Source organism: Rissa tridactyla, chromosome 5 (genome assembly GCF_028500815.1).
Source record: "Rissa tridactyla isolate bRisTri1 chromosome 5, bRisTri1.patW.cur.20221130, whole genome shotgun sequence".
Lineage (NCBI taxonomy): Eukaryota > Metazoa > Chordata > Aves > Charadriiformes > Laridae > Rissa > Rissa tridactyla.
Window position 1 is genome coordinate 55496906 of NC_071470.1, and position 25345 is coordinate 55522250.

General features: G+C 40.6%; 1 protein-coding gene across 4 annotated transcripts; it reads right to left on the bottom strand.

Moving 5' to 3' along the window:
• Nucleotides 1–319: 319 nt before the first annotated feature.
• On the bottom strand, nt 320–24149 carry UBE2D3 (ubiquitin conjugating enzyme E2 D3). Of its 4 annotated transcripts, none has more exons than XM_054203834.1 (8): nt 23283–24149; nt 8542–8605; nt 8424–8455; nt 5834–5911; nt 4890–4995; nt 3445–3538; nt 2870–2919; nt 320–1820 (listed from the first exon to the last, which is right to left on the bottom strand). In XM_054203834.1, exons 1-7 carry the CDS (start codon nt 23853–23855, stop codon nt 2871–2873), a joined length of 996 nt encoding a protein of 331 aa, XP_054059809.1. In that variant the 5' UTR covers nt 23856–24149; the 3' UTR covers nt 320–1820; nt 2870. The 4 variants fall into 4 exon arrangements, with proteins under 4 accessions (XP_054059809.1, XP_054059811.1, XP_054059810.1 ...); XM_054203836.1 differs by lacking the exon at nt 23283–24149 and adding an exon at nt 22387–22484; XM_054203835.1 differs by lacking the exon at nt 2870–2919 and having other exon boundaries at nt 23283–23870.
• Between the last annotated feature and the right edge of the window lie 1196 nt (nt 24150–25345).

Consider the following 25345-nt stretch of genomic DNA (forward strand, 5'->3'; position numbering starts at 1 on the left):
AAAAATTAAGGTTTAACATTTATTTTACATCTAGCTTTCCACATCCATGTGGGGACAAGGAATCAGAATGTACATAACTATAAGCAGTGCAAAAGTGGTGCCAGTGCGAAGTCACAGATGCACAATAAACTGATGGTACAAGACTAGAGAAAATGAAGCTATGGATGTTAAGAATGGAGACCAAAAAAATAATAATAATCAAACAAGGAAAAATATGAAGGAAGAGGGCAGGAAAGAGGAGAGCCGGATGTTTAATAATGCCCTTGTGGCTGCAAAGATAAACTAATGGCACAAGACAATGTTTCTTGTAGAACAGAAATCCAATAGCAATGAGTCTTTATTCACGTCTAGTCACCTGACATGAGGAAAGTGTCTGTTGCATTAAAATAGTCATCAATGTAAATGGCAGCATGGCTGAACAAGTCCTTTTCAATGGTAACGAACATCCCACATAGTAAAGTCACTTCAACACAGCCTCATGACAATTCCCACATCAAAACAGTACTTTATTTTATATTTTTTTTTGCCTCATCATTACTCCCACATTAAGATCTTTCAGCTGTCAAGTGTACAGGGTGAAGAAAAAGGTTCTCAGTCAGCAAACACAGGTGCATCAGGAAGGATCTCCACAAATACACCACTTCAGATCTGCTGGGTCCCAAGTCCATCCTTGAACGCTGGGCTCCCAGCACCACGTGTAGCACACTACTAAGGCTACACTACTATGTTAGCTTATTAATTCTGCATACATCAGGCCGAACAATGTGTCAACCTGCAACAGACTGAGCATTATAACTGAAAATGGCAAAAGATTCACTCTATTGAACTTTACATCATTATTTGATGTTAAACAATGAGGCAAATCCCAACAGTATATACAAAAACCAGCTTTGCTTTTACAAAAGATTTTGTTTCCCATATTGATTAATCCAGGCAGCTAACTCATTGGTTTATGCAACTTTATTGAAGAAAATAAATCAATTACTAGTAGAGCTATTAGTTGATCACTCATCCATTGACAACTTGCATCATTTATTCAGTGCTATATTAAACAGTGTTTTGGAAGACAGATTAACTAATAGCTCCAAGCCTCCTAACAAAATTTAAATGAATTACAAAAATGTTCTTAGACCCTATTTTGGAATACAAGGGATGTTTGACTTCCAATTTCCATTCTCTGTAAAACAAGAACTGGTCATTCCTTTATTGACATGCATAAGATACATCACATTTTCTGTTCTGCTGATGCTATAGATTCAGTACCAATTCTCCAGACACATCAGTTATGAGCAAAAGCATATAATAAAAACCTCAGTTCTCTAACACTGGAAGGTTTGGAACAAGATGGATGTTGCTACAGCAATGTTACTTCTTTGATGGGAGAAAACTGAACATCCATCTCCCCTCCCCCCTTCAGGTGATATCTTCAGTATCTGTTAGAGCAGTGAGGAATGTTTGTTTGTTTTTAATCTCATAACCAAGTTAGAATGAAGACATTGGCCACATAATACACATGCTCCATTAAAAAAAATTCTGAATCTTGGGCAATTGTTCTTGTGTAACTACTTTACAGATTCTAAAAGCAGTTATTGTCCAAAGCTGGAAGAACTAAAGTCTTCTCAGATGAGCATGTGCATGAATGGAAGGAGGTAAACAAAAAAATAAAAAAGATGAGGTCTGATAGGGGAGCAGCCGGATAAGAAAATCAAAAAAGGAACAGTAATTTAAAGTTTATTCCAGCTATAATGCAGGTTATTCTGACTTTAAGGTAGCATCACATGGCATACTTCTGAGTCCATTCCCGAGATATTCTGTTGTACCTGCAAACAAAAACAGGTATTGAATTAATGTCAGCAAGAAAATTACAATCTCCTAAACAGTTAATGATTACATATCATTTTATTCCCATCTCCCTATTCTCTTCACACTAAGAGAAGTCTCTTTCTATACTAAGATATACTTGAACTGAAAAAAGTTAACAAATCCCTCCCTAGAGTAACTAGGATATTCTCTAATTTATATGAAACACTTCAAATTCAAAACAAGCAAATTTGCTAAAAGGCTGTTGTGAAAAACTACTGATGGGAAAGGAATAGAGACCACTTGGGGTGCGAGAGGCTAGGGGAGTGTTTTGTTTAAATATTGTCCTTCGGTAAAGATTACAGAGTATCACATGCCATAAGTAAAGATTACTTGGTTAATAATATAATTGGATAAAGAATGTCATTTCCCATTTTAGAGTAAAACAGCAGTAAGCATTTCTTCACACTTAATATTCTCTCCATATGAATATACTGCTCAAACAATTTTTAAAAAGGACATTAAAAGAATATTTAAGTACACTAGTTCCACAGGAATTGAGCTGCCAATTAGTTTATACTTAACTCCATGCTTGTCAGTAAGAAGTTAATTTTCAATTATACAAGCAGAAAATAATCCTCATTCATTTTCCTAGTTTATATGTAGAAGACAGACACTGCTAAACAATAAAAAGTTGAAACTTGGATTGTCTAAATTCACCCATGTCAATGTATGAGGTCTTGATACAGGGCATCACTTTTAACGAAATTCTGACAAAATCTGGGTAAATACTTACCAGAACAAGTTGACAAGCTGGCTCAAAACTTGAGAATTATTTCATACTATCTTTTTTATATTTTTTTTTGGCCATGCAAGAGCAGTATCTGTGAGAAATAGTGACTAGCCAATACATTTCACACTAACCACAGATCAAGCTGTTAAATATCCAAGTCCAGTAACTGGTGCATCCATTATCTGTTAGTTAATCCAGTGCCTTAGAGCATGCAGCACTCAAGTGCTGACAAGTTTCCATTTTGTTAAATGCACCGTATTGTGCAGATATTCTTACCCTACAGCATAGCGTATTTCTCTGTCCACTCTCTTGCTAACCTATTGTACCTAATTGGACAAGTATATTTAGCATTATTATATATATATATAAACCAAGCAAAGTCTATTTCATATAATTCTACCTGTGGATAATGTTAAAAAACACATAAGGAAAAAAAAGTTGTTTCAACACAGATGTAAAATGGCTTGATAACTTTTTTTCTAAGGGGAGCACCAAAATTAAAGACCAAGCTGCTACCAAAAGAAAGCACCAAAATAACAAAGCTATCTTTTCCTCAAAATTAAGATCTAACTATATCCCATTTATGTGCAGCAAGCAAAAAAGTGGGCAATGCATACTTTAGAATACTGACACGCATGTGAGAAAAAGATAGTCTCCTTCACCCACAACTTCAAAGATATGAAGCCCCTTTGGTTTTAAATTATGCACTACGAAGAATAGGTACTACTTTGACACACAAATTCTCTCCATCCCAGATTTTCACAAAAGGCTCACTCAACAGAATTCCTGTCTGACAATGCACTCTTCACAAAGTTTGTTAAAATATTAGCCTTACGCAACTCTTTACTTACTTGTCTCTGTCTGTTTTATAGATACGTGCAATCTCTGGCACTAGTGGGTCATCTGGATTTGGATCACATAACAGTGAACAAATGGATAAGAGAACTGTAAAAAAAAAAAAAAGGATTCTCAATAGCAAAACAGGAGCAACAATCTCAGAAACAATGGATCAGAGATCTTTGCATTAGCACAATGCTGGCATAGGAGAGAAGCTAGCAAGCTTTTTCATGATATACAGCCAAAATAACTTTGTAACTCACTCTAAATAAAAAGCCCAGGAAGACTTAAAAGTTTGTGAGAATGTTTTATTTCCTATTTCCCAATACTTACAGCTGTCAGTAAGCACACACGATAACAGCACTGTTGTTCCCTGCACTATGATGCAATGTAGGAGCCAACAAAAGCATCTTATTATGTATTCTGATGACCAGCATGTTCCATGGTTTTAATCACTGGAACTTCAAATTATTATTCAAAAAACCCAAACAGACTGAATTCTTTCTCTGTTTTATGTAAGGTAGCAACACCCTGGTCTGCACTGATAAAACTACGCATATGTTGTAAAATAAAGGAGTAACACTGTTGTAGGCAGCTATGAGGACTTCATCCTCCACTCTCACAGCAGCTTTGAAAGAAAAACAATAGTGACAGCATTAAAATGTAGGGAATCCATATTCAAATGACAAACCTACTCCTTGGACAGACAGGAATCACAAGTTCTTTAGACAAAGGAGCACTTTGATAGATCTTTTGAAGCCACAGTGACCAGTGGCTGTGAGGGAAAACAAAATTTTATCACCATACAAAAATTTGCGAGTTAACTGTTACTTACTATAGTAAAATGAGGAAAGCTACAAAGCTTCTATTGCAGCACAACATCAATTTATCCTGAAGTAGAATCAGTAAGCTTAGTTCATGATGTAATACAATGCCCGTGCACAGTGGCAGAAAGCAACACCTATGAATAACAGTTTTCTTTATTCAGCTACCAGAGATATGCCAATATAACGCTGCATGCAATTCTAGACAGACTCAGACAAAAAACTATGCAGATTTCATTACTAAAAACTGACTTTAATTTAATATGCAAGTGTGTATCTACATGGACAGCTGCAAACAAGCAATTTCTCAGCCTTAGCTCAAATACACCGCCATAGGCCTGTTTCAACCCAAACGCTGGCAGATTCCTCTGGGACCAAGCTAGTAAGCTCTGCTAAGAGTAGTGAAACAAATAAGTGGCCTGACAAGGCCTCAAACAGCCATGTAGCAGAAGGTGTTAGAAAAAAACCAACAAATATCCATTAAACCCACAGTAAGATATCATTATCAAATTGGCAAAACATAAGCTAGAATGAGTAAGGGAAAAAACAAGAGATGGGTAAGAACTCAAGACAACCAAAGCTATAAGCACAGTATTCAACACAAGATGGAAACATTTCTCCTTCATGAAAGTTACCTTTAGAAATAGTTAAAGCAGGAGACCACTGTGATCTTAGAATATCAAGACAAATGCTGCCATTACTGTTAATATTTGGATGATAGATTCTTGTTGTAAATGCAACCTGCAACAAAAAAAAAATATGAAGAGTGTGTTTTGGTCTATGATGACAATGATGTCACCCCTTCTTCTCAGTCAAGCTATTAGTCAACTCAATTTACTCTAAAAGAAAAGGATTAAGCAGTTAAACTATATCAAATTCATGCAAGTGCACCCAAGCCACAACCTCTCAGTTTCCAATTACCAGGCACTCTATTTCAAACAGAGAGAGGGAAAGTATGAGGCTGTGTTATAATAAAAGGTGCCCACATCATGACAAATACACTCAACAGAAGTGCCTGAACCACGGTAACACTGCTGTCACAGAGCTAAAACACTTCAGACATTGTGGTGACTCCAAGTGTGCGCTTTCATACTGACTGAAAATTGGAAGACAATGCTAGTGACTGATAAAGCTACAAAAAAAGAAAGCGTATTTCACAATAACTACCAAATTCTAACAGATATCATCTTCACTGATTTTAGTCACTCAGCAAGTTAATTCCAATCCATAGTGTCACATTCCTATAGACTAACCCAAACAGCTACACTGTAAGACTCAACAGTCCCCACAACAATAATTCTATTACAGTAACACAAAGCTAATGAGTTTTCCTATCAATCAAGAAAAACGTAAATAAAACCAAGACATTCAGAATTCACATATATGAATTTGCTCCTCAAGTATATGCTAACGCACTCATTCCTGTGGTAGTCAGAGGGACCTAGCCACCTAAGATGCTGTAAGAATGTGTAAAAGCAGTGAGAACTTTACAATATTACACCATAGATGCTGACAGTTTCTGTCCTATACTTGGTTCTTTAAAGAGCACTAATTTCACAAATGAGAAAGCATTACTTACCTTAGGTGGTTTGAAAGGGTAATCTGTAGGAAAGTGAATTGTCAAGAAGAATACACCACCCTGATACGGACTGTCATTCTGTCAAAGCAAACAAATAATTCTCCTATTATTATCTTTACGACTAAATATCACTGAAGATGCTGTTTTAAATAAATGAGAGGAAATTAATTTTAACAACTGTTTAATCCACCAATACAAGAGAGATACAATGAAACTTCAGTTACTACCTCCTAAGGTAAGTGACACAGAACATACACAGGTCATTGTCCGGATGGCCCTCTCTGAGCTAATGCTTCATAGAAAACGGCTGCTCTGACAATCCACTCAGGACAGCTTGTCAAAAGCATCCAAATGCCTCTGAGACAGCTCCAAGAAGCAATGTTAAAGCAGGGGTGCTGTCAGGCCCTAAAACCCAAAACTCTGTGTTTGGAGCTTATTCGGTATGACCTCCCAAGCTCACAGTGGCAACAGTCAGCTCTAAGGGCCTTCCATCCCCTGTAAGTGTTATCTTTGGCTTAGGGGTTGCTCAGCCCTGCAGAAAACCTACAAATATATAGCCAACTCCTTGTTCCTTGCAAAAAAACCCAAACCAAAACCCTCACCCCACCAAACAAAAACACCCTCATCAAGATTAAAATGAATCCTTCCTCCCTTTCTGTATTAGAATTCACTGTAATCTGGTCTGCAGGAGTACTTTACATTTCCCTGCTCCAAGGAAACAATTACGGGGATAATTCATTCAGGCGTGAACTATTAGCAGTAAAGCAACATTTGGAAGCAAAAAAGCTGATAGAAAGCAGCAAATAAATGGAGTGACTAAATAGGGATCGTGTAAGTTCCTAGTTATGAGAAGAAAGATGTAAGTTATTACTCGAAACAACTACATTGTTTAAACTGAAGACTACAATACTTTTAATTCCAAACTAAGGGCTAGGGAAAATGAAGTTGAGATACACTGAGTACCCTTCTGAATTATTTGCAAATTGAATTTGCATATTAATTGCAAAAACATTTCACCAATGTAAGGAAGTAACTACATCTTTCTTAAATACGAGAAAATTAAATTCTGCAACACAAGACAAAGGACTCAAACATGAAAACATATAGGTTATACCCTGTCCAATCTCTGCTGAAAACCTAGCAGTTAAGATATAACCTCTCGTATTTGATCAATAGGCACTATGCGAGGCCTTGAGGAACCAGAAAGCACCCCTCTAACTGCACATATTCTGGGAATACGTTTTAGCTATTACAGAAACCCCTCTTACAGTGTGCTAAACCAATGCAAGCTGTCTTACATCTATCTAAGAAAATCACAGCCTGTATAACATCACATTGCAAAGGTGGAAGGGCAGATAATTGATTCTACAATCCTCATCTGTTATTAAAGGCACTAAGCAACACCACAGGAGCACTGCAACTACTAACACCACGCTTCTGACAGCATACTGCCCAGTCTTGAAACAGGAATGCAGACCTTTTGACACCATAAAAAACATATGGGGAAAAAAAGGATCTGTACATTATTAAACTAGAATGGGAAGCTAAAAATAATGACCCCAATTTAAATTCAATTGATGTTTAATACCTTATGACCATGCAGACACCAGGCATGTAAAATCATACTCAGCATAGCACAAAACATTTTTTGCCTTTTAAACATGAATATAGCTATTAAATAATTTTATCTTTTTGAGGCACCTAGTTACAGTCAATGAGGACCAGATACTTCGGAATGGAGAGCCATTTTTCCAGTCAGGTGAACTGGTAATAAGCACATTTTCTGTAGCGATCTCCTAAAACCGCACTTGTAGCTGTGTCTAAAGTCAGGGCAATTCAGCATCACTGATACTTAATTCCTACTCTGTAGCCTCACCAGAAGCATTGCATTGTGGCTGCAGGTCTACTGGCATCCAATATTTGTCTTCTCAAGTTACAGAAGGTTTTGTTTTCTAAATATAGATAACCAGTCCTGAGAACTACAGATGTCAGGTGTTTGCAGGTTACATTTTCAGTGAAGGCAAACATTCGCCTTCTTTAACAAGGAAAAAGTCACATTCCGGTTTCAGATGCTTACTGTACATTTAACACACACTTACCCCCCTCCCACCCCCAGTCATAACGGGAACCTCACATTTCAGTGGCTTTTTCCCTTCTATTCCTAAAAGTATTCAAGATCTCAGTACATGACACCAGACCAAATAAGGATTCCCTGTTCTGTTACAAGTTCCACACAAAAGCATCCCAACTAATTTCTGACACTGGGAGCAGCTCCTACTACAACGTTCATGCTAGATTCAAACCTTTTCTAAAGCTAAATGCAAACAAAGTTTGTAGGTATTAGGTGATAATGCCTAACATTGCTCTAGAGATCATTTCAGCTGAAATACATGTCCTCATAAAACATTCAGCAATAAAATAATCAGATTGATTTCCCTCCCCCCCCTTCATTTTCTGTTACTATATGGAGTACCTCTAGAATTTAAGTCTGGTAAGAGGAATTAAAAAAGGTAAACCAAAAAACCCCACAGCTTCCTCTGGAATAAGAACTACTAGCTTAATATTACATCACAAGAATTAGAATACTTACAGGTCCCATAATTGTGGCTTGCCAATGAAACACTACAAAAGAAAAACTCCGCATTATTATCTATGCATGATATGCTTTGAGTTAGCAGAGGAAAACACAAAACTTAAGGGTTACTTACTGTCATCTCCAACGGGACCTGCTGAACACTGTGCTGGAGGATCACGGGCTAAGTCACTAAGTTCCTTTAGGAAAAAAAGAATAACAACAAAAAAAAACTGTTCAGAGAAGGAACACTAATGAACTCAACAGTCATTTTCACTTCACGTCCATCAAAAACCTTTAACAGCTTTCCATATACAAACACAGAAGAATGCGCAATAACAACTACTAGAACCACTAGACCAGTACCAAAATTGTCTTTACAAAAGACGACCACCAAAACGGGCTATGAAGGTAAACAGCTACAATGACTGCTTTTCCAAACAAGTATCACTACCTTAAGGACAGCCCTGCTGAAGGACAGAAAGAAGGGCAGGAGAAAGAGCCCAAAGCAGGAAAAGTCCACTTTCTGATCAAGGATTTAGTCTTAGTCAGAAAAGCAGGAAGAGAGAAAGCTATTGATGAGTCTTCATGAAGCAAAAAACACTACATATGTAACATCTGACATTAAAACTCAGAACAGAAAGGAAAAAACAAACCAACCAACCTAGAAACTCAGTTTTGTTTTCCCCTCTACCTCCAGCAGGGATATATCTTGCACAGATTGAAGTACACAGGAAAATTAATGAAGCTGATAAGTGTTGGAATCAGGCAAAATAACTACATCTTTTGCTCAAACTTCACATTTAAGACAATTATGCCTTTAAAATTCTGAATGACTGAGCTGCAGAAACAGTTCCCTCCCTCCCCCATTACAGAGGGAATGAAAACAGAAACTTCGGACAGAGGATTCCTTGTGTAGTATCAAGACTGCTGTGATGAATCAAAGAAGCTCAGCATTAACTTATTTAAACGCTCTGCAAGTTACTTGTTAGAACAGTGTCTCTTAAAATTAAATTTACACTTTCAGTTGAAGTGTGTAACAGACACCTTACCTCTTCCCTGTTCTCTTTTGAATCTAAAAAACGGCTTCAGGAACTTCTATAAATCTGCACTTGTCAAGGCATCTAGAAGTCACGAGAAAAGATAAAACCTTCGGTCCTTCCCCCATGCATTAACAGTTGCACCCAAGTGATTTTGCTATAAGTCTATACAAGCCATTTCCATTACTTTGTCAGACATTTAAGAAACCCAGACATACCTATTATGCTTGAAACACATGCATATTTGGACCAAACAGCTAACTGTTTTGCCTGAAAGGATGTACATTAGGATCATTCAAGTTTCACAAATTCTGCACTTGATAAAAATTTAGTAAGTGTAAGCCAATAGAAAATGAGGGAAAAAAAATGACATTCCCTGTAACTTAAACACCTTGTTCTTTGGTAAGGCAATAGCTACTGCAAACACCAAGAGAGCAACATTATTTCAACATGTTGAAGTCCATATGTTCAAAAAAAACCCCAAACTCGCACCAAAACCAACACCAAGGTAACTTATTCCTGCATTTCCCCCTCCCTATGCTTGCTAATTTTGACGAACTTTGCAATTAACCAGATTTCAGTTTTGCACTGGAATCAGACTGTTTTGTAAAATTGAATTGTATCAGTTTTCATAAGCAATAGCACAATGAAGTGAATATTACAGCTCATTTCACTGCTACTGTTATTTAGAAGCATGGGCAACAGCTCTTTCCAGATCATCCCAGTAAATCCATTTCCAGTGCACTTCTCTACACTCCCTAGTTATTACTGGGGGTCCCTGTGATAGACTTATTTCTGTCACGAAATATCACTTATTAGGTCTGTATATTCTTCAGCAGTCTCCAGAAAAACTTACTAAGTTAGATTTATATTATCTGTGCAAAGGCAAACAAGAAGTGTAAAAGAACCTTCAGATAGAAAGTTTTTCTAATTTTCAGGGTGGGGTTTTTTCCACTTAACAAATATAGCATGTTTTGTTTATCAGGCTTATTTCTCATCTAAATACATTTTCCAGTTCTAAAAATAATTATATCCAAAATCTGAGAGAAAAAAAGAGATATTTTCCCCCTTAAGATAAGTTGTAGCAATAGAATAAGCAGAAAGACACAAGTGTTAACTATATTAAAATAGGTGTGTAGTTATTACTGGATTATTTGATTTGAAAAAAATGGAAATACTTTTTGAAATACTGGATTATTTGAAAAATTTGAAATACTGGATTATTTGAGTTGAAAAAACTTTCGCAGGGACTAACAACTATGAAAAGGCTCTTCATGCGGTTTATTAAGATTATAAAAATGAGTAGCATGAAGACAAGGACAAGAAAAGATCAGCGTAAAGTGGACAGTCAGAGATGTATGCATTAGACTAGAGAGCTCTTCAAAAGGTACTATGATCTTCAGAAAAACAAGAAATCAGTACTCAAGATGAGAATAAAGTATTTTAATACAGAAGGAAAATTAGAGTCTATCAATAATCCAACCAGGAAAAGCAAATATAAGTAGGATTGCAAATGTGAAACAAATATTACATTTAATAACTTTGGTGAAAAATTTGGGAAAAAAACCCCTTCAGTAAATTAGGAATAATTTACAGGCTGAAACACATAAGTTTTAATATTGCAGTCTCCAGTCGTTTCAAAATACATGTCCATACAGAGTTACCCCTTTTAACCACTGGAACTGCTCTAGAGAACAAATAAGCAGTGATTTTTCACTAGTAAAGGACTAAAGTTTTATCCGTCCCAAAACACTTCAGTAAAAAAAAAAACTAACTGTGCTAAACAAAGCAGTCCAAAATACAGATAAGGTTAGGAACACTTGACACACCATTTAGCATTTCAACCACAGAACAAGTAATTTACCTACTAAATTCAGAAAGAAACAAAGCTGAGGTGGCATACACTTCTTGTATTTGCTTCTCTTAGGTACTATGGTCAGAAGAGTAAAGTCTGTAGCAAAGCTGTTTGCTTCAGCAGAGTGTGAAATGTTGTGGAAGAACTCAGCAAACATGGAACAACCACTGGCAAGCTTTGCCTGCCTACAGTTAACACCAGACCTATTTCACCTCCCAGTGAAGTGTGTGACACTTCACATCTATGCAAAAGGAGGAAGGCTTTTCTGCAACAAGGGAGCAGAAAGTTCTCTCTGTGTAACTTTAGAAGTGCCTCCTTCTGAAAGCTACAACTGAATCCATCAGGCAAACTGGAATAACAAGAAACTAAACAAGCAGAGGCACATGGGCTGGGATATTCTGGAGCACAGTTGAAGCATTTCTTTTTTTCATTTAAGGAAAGTGGGGAGCTTTTTTTTTTTTTAAGCTTCCCACTCAGCAGCAGAAACACAAACCGACCTTCCTTCTCAGCTTAGCTATCAACAGCAACTACTCTATAACAGGAAAATATTTAATCTGAAAATATTTCTGACATCAAAACTAAGTTTCATCATTTCCATGAGATGATTAGAAAAATAATTTTTAAGAAATCAGCTCATAATTGTTCCCCTGCTTTCACCTATTTCTCACCAAGAACGTGAAGACCACATTTTCACTTTACAAAGCAGAGTTTAACTAGTATTTCAGAATTTAAAAATGTTACCAAGCATTGTTCTGTAAAATTTCTACCTATAAGGGCTTTATGCTTCTAATATTCCTTCTGCTGCAAGACTATCTCCAACTTTGCTTCTTTTTATTTACATTGTTTCAGCAGTGCCGTCCTTTGTCAAAGGGTACTAAGCTACATCCCAAACCTTCTTAAAAATCCCCCAAGTAGAACCCGCATTTTCCTGGAGTCAGCTGCTACAGCTTTTCACTTTACACGTGGCTTAAGAAAAAAAATATCAATTCCGAAGAAGCAAATTCCAAGGACTTTATATAGAAACAATAAGCCAAATTTGGTTCAGATTGATGTGTTATATGCCTATCGGAAAGGATTAGTCTTGAATTACAACCATGACTAGTAGTCTCTGGCACTGCCAGAGGTTTCCAGTATAGCTCCAGCATATCACCGTGCGTCCCAGTTTCCAAATATAAAGTTGTGATAGTTCCTACCTCTCCACAAGGATGATTAGTCACTTAGCATTTTACAGATTTAAAACATTGTTTAAGGAGCAAGCACCAATGCTACTGGTAGAGGACAACTGCAATGTAGCACATAAAAGTGGCAATACACCTACAATTTTGCAACAGAGTTTTGGAAAACTGAGAGAAAACTGGAAATTCCGCAACAGTACCACCGTCATTGCAACAGATAGACCTGCTTTAACAGGAATCCAGCACCATGGTCTTCTGCCAGTTTCACATTAAGCCTGTAGCAAGATGTAGGTTTTTTGATGAAACAGTCCCATTCTTAATCTTCTCCTTCTCTATAAATTCATCAAAAAGCTAACCAAGAACCAAATCACTATTCTCAAGAAAAGTGTTTATAAAAGCTAACTAATCTGCTTGTTTTGCACAAATATAATCATAACTAACATCAGAAATATGGCTTACACTTCAAATGATGATCCAAAACATTGACATGTGAGTGTGAATGCAGGACTACATTCTTATTATAAACCACAAAAGTGTCCTTTTTTTTTTTTGATAGAAAAGCTGCTAAAACCCCCTCAAACAACTCCTCTTTATCAGCTATTTAAAAGATTACAGGAGTCACTGAAAGGATGAAGAAAACTTAAAAGAATGACAAAAGAAAACCTCATTCAAATATGCATGAGCAAGACAGTAAAGGAAAATATTTAAGGGAATTAGTTGCTTTTCTCACAGAAGTTTTCAGGTCTCAGCAAATTCAGCAAGAAATGACAGCATGATGCCTACCAAGCTGCCTTCTTGCAAGGTACCAAGTAGAGCAACATCGCTGTTGGCTCCTTTTCTTCCCATTTGTCAGAATTCATACTCCCTGCGGCACAACTGCTACGTTTTTCAAGTTTAAGCTGGAAATACCCAGGGTTTATTTTTAATGATAGCAGCAGCTGACTTGAATACAGAGTGACAGAAGATCACCCATTTTCCCCCACAGGCATGAACTCACAGTTAGATTTGATACTGGTTTGTAAAGATTTAATATAGGTTTGTAACAGAACTATTTGTTAAAGTTATAAATTGCAGCTTTCTGGTTTGTAGTCAAGAAAGCAAAATGGAAAAAAATGGGGTTAATTTTAGGTTTCCAGACAATAACTTGTTCTACCTTGGAGGGCATGAAAGACAATATGCAGTTAAATCAGAAGTTTAAATAAAAAAAAAAAGAAAAGTAAAAACCCCAACACTTAAGCCAAACAAAAATCAACATTTATTAGTTTGAGTGCTTGTCTAATGTTGTCCATGTCAAAGAGGGTATTTCAAACTCTAAGCATCCAAAAATTCACCACTGCATTGGTCTTACTCATTAGCTCACAGCTGAAAAGGGCTTTAAAAAAAGAAGGAAGGACTGGAAGCAGCTATAAAGGGAGGGGAAGAACATTTAAGCCTGTTTGAAGATTAAGAAGTGTCAACCAGCAAAGAACTACTGCCTCATCCCACACACCTGTATCTGCAACATTCATTTCAGCATGAAAATTAACTACCCCTGGAAGCAGAAAATAACAGTTTGAGAGAACACTGAATGTGGATTTCTAAGCTGAATAAGAAAGCACAATGTACATCACAAGACAAGTGTAACCGGCAGAAAATTATCGGTTTCAAACAAGCTGGCCTTTTGGCTAACACTTAATAAATGGATAAAAACAATGTACAGTGACAGTGCATAGTACAGAAAGATGTAGGTTCCTGCCATTTAAAAAGAGGCATTAGAGCAAATATGCAGAGAAAACACATGAAGACCAGTCGCAGAAAATAGCAAGGGACAATGCGCACAGGACGGTTTTTAAGAAACCCAAAACATGATGAGGAATGTAACAGTTGTGATTGTCCCCATTCTGATTATTCTGCTTGGTCTGGTTTTCATGGTTCTCCTTTCTCAAGCCTTTAGTACTAGATTTTTTCAGGCTACACACTGCATATTGTTTGTACAATGTCTAGCAACAATATCATAATGGTATATTAAGAGACAAACATAGAAATATTCATGTTTTAAGCCTCACACTGAAGGAAGGAAATGCCAGAGTGCTGCGCAACTGTAATTAAGTCACTTTGTGCGCTTGGGACTGTGATACAAACTACTCAGATGACTACATGGTATCTTTTCAAAGAAGCTACCTTTCATACACAAGCCCTTTGTGAATGAGACTATTGTCTACAGTCCTTCTCATCTGTTCTGAAATTTGGAAGACGTACAATGTAGGTCATGGTTTTCAGCAAATTTAAGAGTTACCGTAACTAATACGGTTCTCTGCTGTATTCCAACCTTTTGCAAAGTTCACCTCTGTAGCTGGACAGATACAACTGGAAAAGGAGCTCAGTTACCAACTTTGCTTTCCTGGTCACTCACAAAAGGCATTCAGAACAAACTTAGAAAAAAGGTGGCAATGACACACCTATAGTTGTGCTTTGAACTCAGAGGCATGGCTTGTTTCTCCCAAAGTAACCAAAACACACAGCAGCCGTCTTACTCAAGGTGAAGAAAATTTGACTGCTTTACACACATCAATTCTGAGGTATTACAACAACTACCATTCCCTGAAAATAACAGAGCTATTAAAACACATGCTCAGTGTAGGGTGAGGGCTGTGCACATTGACTAAAGTACATTGACTACTACTAAAGTACATCGAAGGTAAAAAGGAAGTGAAGCACTTGTTAACTACCTACCCTTTCAATGATAACTGGTTATTTTAATTGTGGCGTTTCCAAGCTTTTGAATATTGGACCCTGAAATTTAGCATACTTTTCACTTGGGAGTTTTTTCCTGTAAGAACCACACTGACCTTTGGTTCTGTAACCCAGGACTACATGCAGCCCTCAGAGAACGTGGCAACTAGTGTAAACAGGCCACAAGAGAAGCAGCAAGGTGCACCTAGCTAAATGCAACAGAATGAGCAGGAAATGAAGGGACAGATTATATTCAATACAGACAAATGTGAAGTGATGCACCTGGAAAGAAGTTTATATTCAAAGACACACTGACCCGATGGCTATCACTTAGGAATGAGATTTTGGCATTGTGATAGACAATTTCACACAAATGCTAACTCAACACTCATTAGATGCTGGGGTTTGGCACGTTAGACGAAAGCCTTCCAAAACACTGCCCCGCAGCTTGTGAAGGACACAGTAGTGTACAGCAGAACCTCAGCCACCAGCATTTGACACATCAACCAGATGCAGCATCTGTACACACGCTGCCCTGGACTCGATGTGACACATGCACATTATACACACACTATACAAATCCTGTAGCATACAAGACAAGTTTTTGTAGAAATCACAAGTGGCCTCAATGGGGCACAACCTCAGTAAGTCTGCATTTTCTGAGTAAAGGCACAAGAATTCTCCAAGTTCTCCAGGAAATGTATTGAAAGGAGGATCATATAACAGAAAGTTACCAAATTACTATTCTAACAAATAACACCACATCTGTAATCAGTGTGGTGAATTCATTGTTTATGAATGAAGGCTGATATATTATTCTGAAACTTAATTATTTAACCTAATGAACTATGAAAATCAGTTCTCCTTTTAAAAAGTTGCCTTGACTTTTATCAGCCCATGTTTTGTATGAATCCAAAGATGCACGTGAAAGCTACTGCAATATACCATAGGGGTATATTCTATGAATACAACTATGTGGGGATAATTACACTAGCTTATCTACAGCTGTACAATTACCCTATCATATTATGCTATTGCGTATAATACCCTTCATAATAGTTCTGTGTTTTGAACTGCTAGTGGTAGAGATGCAAAACTAAGGGCCTGCCTATAGGATTAGGTAGTTACACAGAAAATCAGCTCACACCGAGCCAAAAGAGCATAAAAAAAAATAAAATCAAAAACTGTTTCTGGAGTGCAGCTGCTCTTACAGTTGAGTTCCACCTCACCTATCCAGAGAACAATGATATCCACAAGGGTCTGTAAAAAGCTTAAAAAAAACAGATGAAGGAAAGTGTTTAAAAGCATATTTATGAACAGACTGCAACCTAAATTATGGCAATGGAAAGCGGACATTGCTCATCTGGCAAGTTGTCATTCAGGAGATTCTGCTATATTATTCAAGGCAAAAAGAAACTAAAACTAAGTCTAAAAGGAAAAACAAAGTTTGCAGTTATTTGATTTAGAGCATTATCTGGCATTATTACTCAAACAGGCCAGCAAAGGTTGGGAAATATTTCTTTATAGCAGCACACTCATATTTACTAGAAACCTAGAAGAGCTCACAGAAGTGATCAGCACCTAGCCAACGTAACTCCAGGTTACAGAGAAAACTCACTATAAAGTTAACTGAGTGCTTAACACAATCCTCACTCCCTCTATTAGGAAGACCTAAAGCACTGTAGCATCTGCACTCAGTTCAGCTTGCAACTCTGGTGTCCAGATGCTTGTGGAAAGGATTAAACATTTGTCTCCTCCTTTGTTTACTGGGCCCTAACATTTGCAAAGCAGTCGGCAGTAGTCCCATCTCGCCTTCTTAAAACCAGAATGAAATAAAATACATCATCGCAATTACACAGCAAAAAGCTGCAGGAGATCTTGAAGATGTCTAGTATATCATGCATCTCAAAGGGATGAGGTTCAGAACAAAGGCTTTGTTTACACAAAATTTTAATACTGAAGTTTACTGTTGGTAAGAAGGCGCTGAACAACGTTTAAACAAAATAAAAAGAAATCCCCTCTATCTATTTAGATTTCAGTCCTGAATCCTGCAATGCTCTATTTGGCTCATTTTTCGATATCAAACCTTGTCTACATCCAAGTGTTTTATGAAGAGTTGCCAAAGGCATAAGTGCCAATTTAAACTTCTGAATGTAATTTTAACTGATTTTTTTTTTTTTTGCAAGGCTTTCCCAACACAACCCTACCACATTTAATGTATCAGATCAGTGCCCCACAAAAAAGCCACTGAATAGAAAGGTCTGGTCTTTTTTAAAAAAAAAAAAAGTTCCAGTACTTTACATTTAGAGTTGGAGGTGTTAAATTGAGATTCAAGAAGTTTACAAAACTGTCCATCATATGCAACTCAACACAGTTTAAGACTTTTTTCTGATAAAGCCAACTTGACAAAAGGAACTGCATATAAAAATACGCTACTGATTGCAATCATATACACATTCTCACTGCTTTTATTTCTTACCCTAATTTATTTTTTTCTGCATATTATACCAGCAGATTACTACATTACATCAGTCACTAGAGAAAATGCATGCCTGTACCTCAGCTTTCTCAATGTAAGCTATAGCATCTTAGCCTAAACCACCAACAAAAGTCAGCTTATACTGAGACATCCGACCTAATGCTGAAGTGTAGACAACACATTCCCATCTGCCAGCTCTGACGCACAGGGGAGGGACCTACACAAGAACACAGGGCAGACAGTTAAAGTAGCAAAACCTTCGTATTTGCAACAGAAAGATTTATCGGAGATCATGTATCAATACTCTAATCTGAATTAGACAAAAGCTCTACCCTTTTCCACTCCTCCTTACCAGCTGTCACTTGACATCTCAGACAAGGTTAAGAACCTCCATCCTCTCTCTCCTTCTACAGTTCAACCCAGTGGACACACAGAAAACATCCATGGTAGAGGATGATGCCAGGCTAGAGGTAGCCTCCACAGTTTTAAGTGCCCTGTATTCAACAGCTGCTACTTACAGCTGTTTACATCCTTCCCCTGCCCTTTACCCATTAATTCGGGAGAGCACAAAGAAAGGCATTAGTGCTTCAGAGCTGGTTACAGACTGGGGAGGTGGTTGAAGGGAGCTCATTCTGTGGAGTTCTACATCAGCTCTTCTGTAGAAGAAACTCACACAGGGAGTAACAGCAAAAGCACTGGCTCACTTTCAAAAACAGATCTTTAAAAGCTGGAATGATTGTAAAGAAAATGTTGGCCGGACAACCTTTTTACCCTGTACATTACCCCACACGAATCCTTAACATACTGGACAACGCTGTTTTTAAGGTCTGCAAGAAGTACCCATCTAATGGAATATTGATCTCTGAAGTTCTGTAAATTACTTAAGTGAGATTATGATCCCCTTCTCCCCCCATTCCAATGCACACATTTAAAGATCTACGCTGACTGGGAACTTGTTTCATAAGCAGACTACCCAATTAACAGGAGAAATCTTTACGTTATTGCAGTCCAAATTTTCTAGTTAAGGAAGCATCAATTTTCTTCTCACATAAAAAATGACTAGTTCTTAAAACATGTCCAAGACCTTAATAGTAAGTAAATGCTGGACTTGAATACAGGCATCAAACTTATTCAATTAAGAAGCATTAGTTCCATTTTAATGATAACCATTTCATAGTATAAACATAACTTCTGACTATTCATATAAGCTAAATCTTAAACAGAATTTAAGTGATGACAGCTTTCAACTGATGCTGAATAATTTTATTCTTACTTTAAAAAAAATCCAAACACAACACTAAAGTTCTTCAAGACTAGTGCCTCCCAAACTCCACTACCGAAATCTCATGGTTTAAAAGTCAACCACTGCCTTGTGGCTCAACATGACCCTTCTAACCACCAATAGTTAAGGTGAATTAAAGTAAAAAAGGTAATTCAATACATACAGAGAGCATTCACAAAGGTTGAAAGCATTTTAACTAAGCTTACATCAACTGCATTTCATTAGCTAGTTAATCTTAACTTTCTGAGCCCCTAAACAGACAAATCCAGACTTGTTTCAAAGCATAAGATCAATCACGTAACTTCAAGTTATTTAACTATTTTGAATAAGCCCAGCAAACTAAATCCAAGACTGCCTGCAAAAATAAAGTATTGTATGTTTCATCCAGAGAAGAAAAGTTAATTCTAAACAGCTTTTTCTAGTTAAGCTATTTTTAAAAAATTTCATATTAAGTTCAAAAGAAAAGAGTATCAGCTTAAAACAAAAGTAATAAGCAGGCTTTATAACACTGTAACTCAATCACCTCTACAAAAGCTACACCTTTGGTTAAACTAATGCAGATTTTCATGCTGCCTTCAGTGCTGCATATTACACCTGTCTCTGAAAAATATTATGGACATCTCCACGGTTAGTAGCATTTCCTATTAGGAGGATCTGGTGGAGTGGGGTTAAAGTTGCAACTAATTACACATCTAGGAATAGTGCTGCAGGGTACTGCCTTTAGCAAAATAGTTATTTAGTCTCCACCACTGTCAACGGAAGCCTTCTATCTGTACATAAGTAGTGATAAATGGTTTTGCCACCTTCAGCCTTTAGCTTCCAGGATGCCAACTCCACTTAAGATTTACTAATAAAATACCCCAACATAATGACACTGGCTTGTGCTATGCTTAACCAAATGGACATAAGCACAGCAGGCACAAGTTTTCTTAAGGATTTCACAGACAAAAGATTTCATACATACATCTCCTGTGTTAATTCTATTTTTAGCGTATCAAGATCACCACTTAGGTCTTTTATACTACCTCGCTTTAATGAATGTGTATATCAGTCATAAAATGGATGTATATCAATGATGTAACTTCCCAAATTGTCTCAATTTTACACATTCACAATTCCCTACTCCTACATAAATGTTTCCCTACTACCAGATCATCATCATTTGAACCGGAAGCGTAAACATGCCGCAGCAATTACAGAACATGCGTTTAGTGGGTACCACTCAACACTTCAGACCAAGACGACATGCCAGAGGCATGTATCAAGCATTTCGATGCAAGCTCGTAAATCGACATGAATTTGTTCCATTGCCTTTATGATAATTTGGGAAAAAATTCATCTTCAGGAAAAGAAACAATTAAAATCACAATGTAGGTTCACATTATTCCATGGCAAAAGCACTTGCTTGTCATAATAAAACAACTGCCACTCTTGTGCAGAGCAAGCCTTATCAATAAAAGCAGAGTTTTGCCAATCGAATGCAGCCTACCCTCAGGGCAGATGGCACAGATGTGATGATGAATTCCAGCATAACATAATCACTGTAGGACTGGCTATATACCTGACAACTACTTCAGTTTGAAGACAGCTTTATAAAGAGTGTTCCAGAAGTAGATAACCCAACGCATAACACATGAATACTCATGTGCTTTCATTTCCAAACCAAAAGTAGAATTTGCCAGTTATGTGTTAAGTAGGGGGTTTCGTATTCTGAATGTGTAACGTAACTTCAGATTAAACTTACACACACTAACACAGTCTGAAAGTCTGATTTACCCAACATAATAAAAGATTTTATTTTGCTCGATATGTCAAGTCCACAAAGATGGAGTCGACCAAACAGACTGTAAATAGCTTCGTTAGTGCATCTGGGATGTCATCTGCTGCAGGAGACAATGAATCTTAGCCCTGACAGGTAATACCACAAGTCAGACCAAATCAGCTACGTGTGACTACAATGTTCTGAGGTCCTGCTCTCTCTTTAGCCTGTTCTGATCTAGTGCCAACAACGTACTACAAGGAAGCAGAGCGTTTCAAGGTCTGATCTGTGACCTTACGATTAGAAGGCACAAGATCCCAGCTCACTGGTGACGGAGTGCCGTTCTCTGGCTTTACCAGTTGGCAAGACTGAAATCTAAATTCACAACCACCTTGTTAGAAAATTGGCCCTGCTATTTTTGTATTTCAGCCTCAATCCCAGTAAATATCCATATTGGAAGCCATGCATGGGAAGAAAGCAACTTGCAAGCAATGGTTTCACTCTAGCAAAACATCAGCATTTTGACTTTCCAGGCTGGCAAATACAAAATCAAAACTGTAGACCTTATGTGACTTTGGAAGCATATCTTGTAGGACAGTGTGATTAAATTGATTAAAAACAGCACCTTAAAAAAAACAACCCTCAAACAAAAAGCCAAACCAAACCAAAACAACAACAAAAAAACCTAGCCTAACCATCTCACCAACCCTGAAATCCAGCACTGGGTAAAGGAAGAAGCTTGCTACTACACAGTGCCACAGAGCACAAGGACCAATACAGCACAAGAGACTGCACATAACAGGCCCAAACCTTGAAGTCAAAGAGATGACTTACTGATTCAAGAGTCATGCTAGAAGCATTTTTAAGGTTTTGACCACCAGATTACTACGTAAGTGGGGGTTTGCCTTGGTTTATATTTGACAATAAATTTTTACCTGCAGCGCCTGAATGTGTTTCATAAGCATAAGTTGATGACAAAGCATACCAGGGAGTATCCTAGCTGTGTTTCAACTCAAGTGATATCATCCACTAATACAGGGGAACAACTTTTGATGGCAGATTCAAAAGGAATTGTTTTGAAACTCTTGTGAGAGCGTAGTCGTAATTCGAACACAATTCATTTAGCTAGCACTAATCCAGAACAGATTTTAAATTTTCAGGGATAACAGAACTATCCTTTCACTAATACATCGTAAGTAACCTCATTTTGACTAAAACATGCTCACAAGCACTACTGAAGAGATGTGAAATTACAGGGACACTAATAGGCGGCAAACTTTACACACCGCCTATAAAAGGTGTTTTGTGCACCGAAGTTTAGTTCATCGATTTCAGGACACACTGACTTTCTGCCATCTTGGCAGGCTACGGAGATGACCAAGAAACTCCCCTCCTGCTCTTCAAATACGTAACCGCTCCACGTAGCTCGCGTAGCAGCACAGATCAACAGCGACTTCCCGGTAACGCCGCTGCGCTCCCATCGCGTTTGCAAATTACATCTCAGCAACCCCCAAACACCAAGCGCTGCCGCCGAGAAACCCTAAATAAAGCTGCCCAAGCGCAACCTCACGACGGGAGCCTTCTTCCCTGGGAGAAAGGTTGTTTGTTTGTTTTGTGTTGCGTTTTTTTTTTTTTTAAAGAAAAAAAACCCACACCAAACCAAAAAACCCTTTCATCACCTCAGCATTTTTTCCGAGTTAGCCGCGAAGTTACTCCACCCGGCTCCGATTGTGCAACGGGGAGGCGGCGGCGCGGTGCGCGCTCCCGCCCGGCGCGGGGGGCGAGGCGAGGCCAGGCCGGCAGGCGATGGCCGGGCGGCGGGAGGGCCCAGCCGGCCCCGGGGCGGAGGGGTATGGGGGGGTGGGGAGGGGGAACGCGGGGAGAGGATGGCACGGCGGCAGCTGCTCCGGAGTCGACGGGAGCGCGGACATGCGTGTGTGTGTGTGTCATGTTATTGCAGAAAGCGAGAGATCCCGGAAAGAGCCCGAACTAGGCGAACCCGCCGCCATCTTACAATGCGGGAAAGAAGTTGCACGCCAGAAGGGAGAGACCGGCCCGAGAGGCCGGCTGCCTGCCCCGGGGAGGGCCGCCATCGGACCGAAAGCCTCTCCGGCACACACGGACCGGCACCATCCGGGCCGGCCGGCGGCGAAGGGGCAGCGGCGGCGACGCCACCGCCGCGCCGGGGTGGCTCCGGGCTGCGCTGACATTTGAGCGTCCCCAAGAGCTGCCGCTCCCCGTCCCGGTCCCCACCAAGCCCCCCCCACCCCAGGGGCTGTGGCGGACCTCCGAGGTGCCAGGCCTAGGCCCGAGGAGAGCGGCCTCACCGCCCCGGCCAGGCCGGGCCGGGCCGCGGCCTCGCCGGAAGGAGCCGGCCGCTGCCCGGCCTCGCTCCCCTGGTCTCCCACCTCCACCTTCCCGCCCCCGAAGCCGTGCCCCTCTCCTCCCGCGGCGGGGGTGAGGGGGGAGAAAAGGAAAAAAAAAAAAAAACAAAAACGAAAAAATTAAAAAAAGAGGAAAGTGGGGAAGGGTGGGGGGAGCGGGGGGCAGGCGGAGGAGGAGCCGCGGCGCTCACCTTGTTGATGCGTTTCAGCGCCATTGTGTGTGCGAGTGCCGCCGCCGCCGCCGGGCCCGTCTGTGCGCCGCGGTGACTCCGCGCTCCGCTCGCGCCGAGGGGGGGCCGGGAGGGAGGGCGCAAGCGAGGAGGAGGAGGAGGAGGTGGGGGAGGAAGGCGGAGAGGGGGGAGGGGGCAGCTGCGCTTCTCCTTCCTCCGGAAACAGCCGAGGGGGGCGCCCGACCGGAGTCCTGCCTGCCTGCGGGCAGCGAGGCCGTGCGCCTGGGAGGCTGCCGGGGGAGCGCTCCACCCGCCGCGACGCTTCGCCGCCTCCCGTCGCGGCCGGGAGGAGGAAGGGTGTGTGTGGGGGGGTGCAAAGCCGAGAGGCACCACCCGCCCCAGAGAGAGAGAGACAGACACGGGAGAGAACCCCGCGCAGCCGCCGCCACTGGCCAGGCCCCGACGCGGCGGGAGGGCAGGAGGCGGAGCCGGCGGGGCGGGACACACCGCCACCGCCCGCACTCCCCCCCCGGGTGGCGAGGGGGGGAAAGGGGCGGGGCAAGCGCCGCCGGGCGCCTGCGCGCGTTGAGGCATGAGCCGCTGACTCGCGAGCGGTAGGCGCAGAGGGCGGGGCAGGACGGTTCTGGGGCGCGCTCGCCGCGCCGCTTCCCGCCGCCGCCGGCTCGAGCGGGGCTGCCCAGGAGTGGGGCGCGGGCCAGCAGCACACAACGCTGGCGATGAGCTGCTACCGCCCTCCCATGAAATGGCGGCGGCGGCGGCCGGGTCTACATATCCGCGCTGACGCGGAGGAGCGGTATCCTTCCGCGCGTTAATCGGTGTCCCCAGCTGTCTGTCAGCGACTGACGCGGGAGGAGGGGCTGGCCTGTCCGCGGCCTGTCTACCGTCGGGCCGCTCTGGGGGCCGGCCATGGCCTGCCCCCGGCTCGGCGTCAGAGCCGCTTTCCGCCCCTCGTTCCCTCGCCTGGCCGCGTGTCCGTGTGGCGGCGCGGCGAGGAGCGCGGCTCAGGCGTTCTTACGCCTCGAAGACATGACACCGAAGCCGCGGGGCCCGGCGGGACGCGGAGCGCCTGGAAGCGGAGCGGGGAGGGCGGCTCGGCGGGGGAGCGGGGTCCCGGGGGCCTGAACGCAAAGGGGGTTGCACCGGTGCTGGTGATACCACTGAAAGCCTGCCTTCGCCCGGGAGAGCAGCAGCCTCGACAAGGAGCGCAGGCCCGGAGTGAGAGCGATGGGCCTGGGGACTCCGTGTCAGTTACTGTGGCGCACAGACAACTGCACCAAACCCCGAGTTTAAAGACCACCACCGAAGGGAAGATATAGTAGCACAGACTGTCACCACAGGGTCATCAAGTAATTTTTTTTAATTTGCAGTGATACCTTTTGCGACATGTCCAGGTGCTTGGGGGCTTTTTATTTTGTGCAGCACAGGTCAATAAACCACTCTCAGCCAGGGTCTTTTTTCTCACAGTAATAAATTGTGTAGATTTACGCACAGTTGCGTTTGTGGGACTCCTACTCCACTGCTGCGAATTAACAAGCAGAGAAGGGTTGCCAGACTGCCTTTCTGCTGTAATGAGGGGATGTATCATATTAATAAACGTGTCATTTGCTGTCCAGGGAGTATGGATACATAATTAGCTAAATCCATTGCACTGAACCAAGTTCACATTCATTACAGTGCCTTTATTGCACCACTGTTAGTTTTCTTGCTATCTAGGATGCTAATTATTACTTGGCTAGAGAAGGCAGCATATTCAGTAAACCTGGTTGTGTAACTAAGTTTTCAGTACGAAGTTTGAGAATAGACAGCAGTGAATTAGGGGAGCAATGCTCTTTTTTTATTTTAAAAACAGTACTGTAGGTAAGTAGTTCTGTTTATTAAATACAGGACTGCCATATTTTTTTAGTGTTCAGATCATGCACAGGCTGGAGAGAAAACTGCCTTGTACTTGTAAAGTCCAGTTATCTCTCTGTGATCACCTAAACCATTCCTAGTAACTTCCTTGTGTAGTCTTCATTTTCTGCTTATCATTTTAATTGTACTGAACAGCATATTCAGGAAGTGTC

What these genes read in the sequence shown, in the direction of transcription:
- UBE2D3 (XM_054203834.1), bottom strand. Translation starts at nt 23,855, where the DNA reads ATGCCTCAACGCGCGCAGGCGCCCGGCGGCGCTTGCCCCGCCCCTTTC. An exon ending in AGGTCCCGTTGGAGATGACA is followed by an intron (nt 8,456 to 8,541) that starts GTAAGTAACCCT and finishes TTTCTTTTGTAG; the next exon opens with TGTTTCATTGGCAAGCCACA. An exon ending in TGCTTTAACTATTTCTAAAG is followed by an intron (nt 3,539 to 4,889) that starts GTAACTTTCATG and finishes TTTTTTTTACAG; the next exon opens with TTCTCTTATCCATTTGTTCA.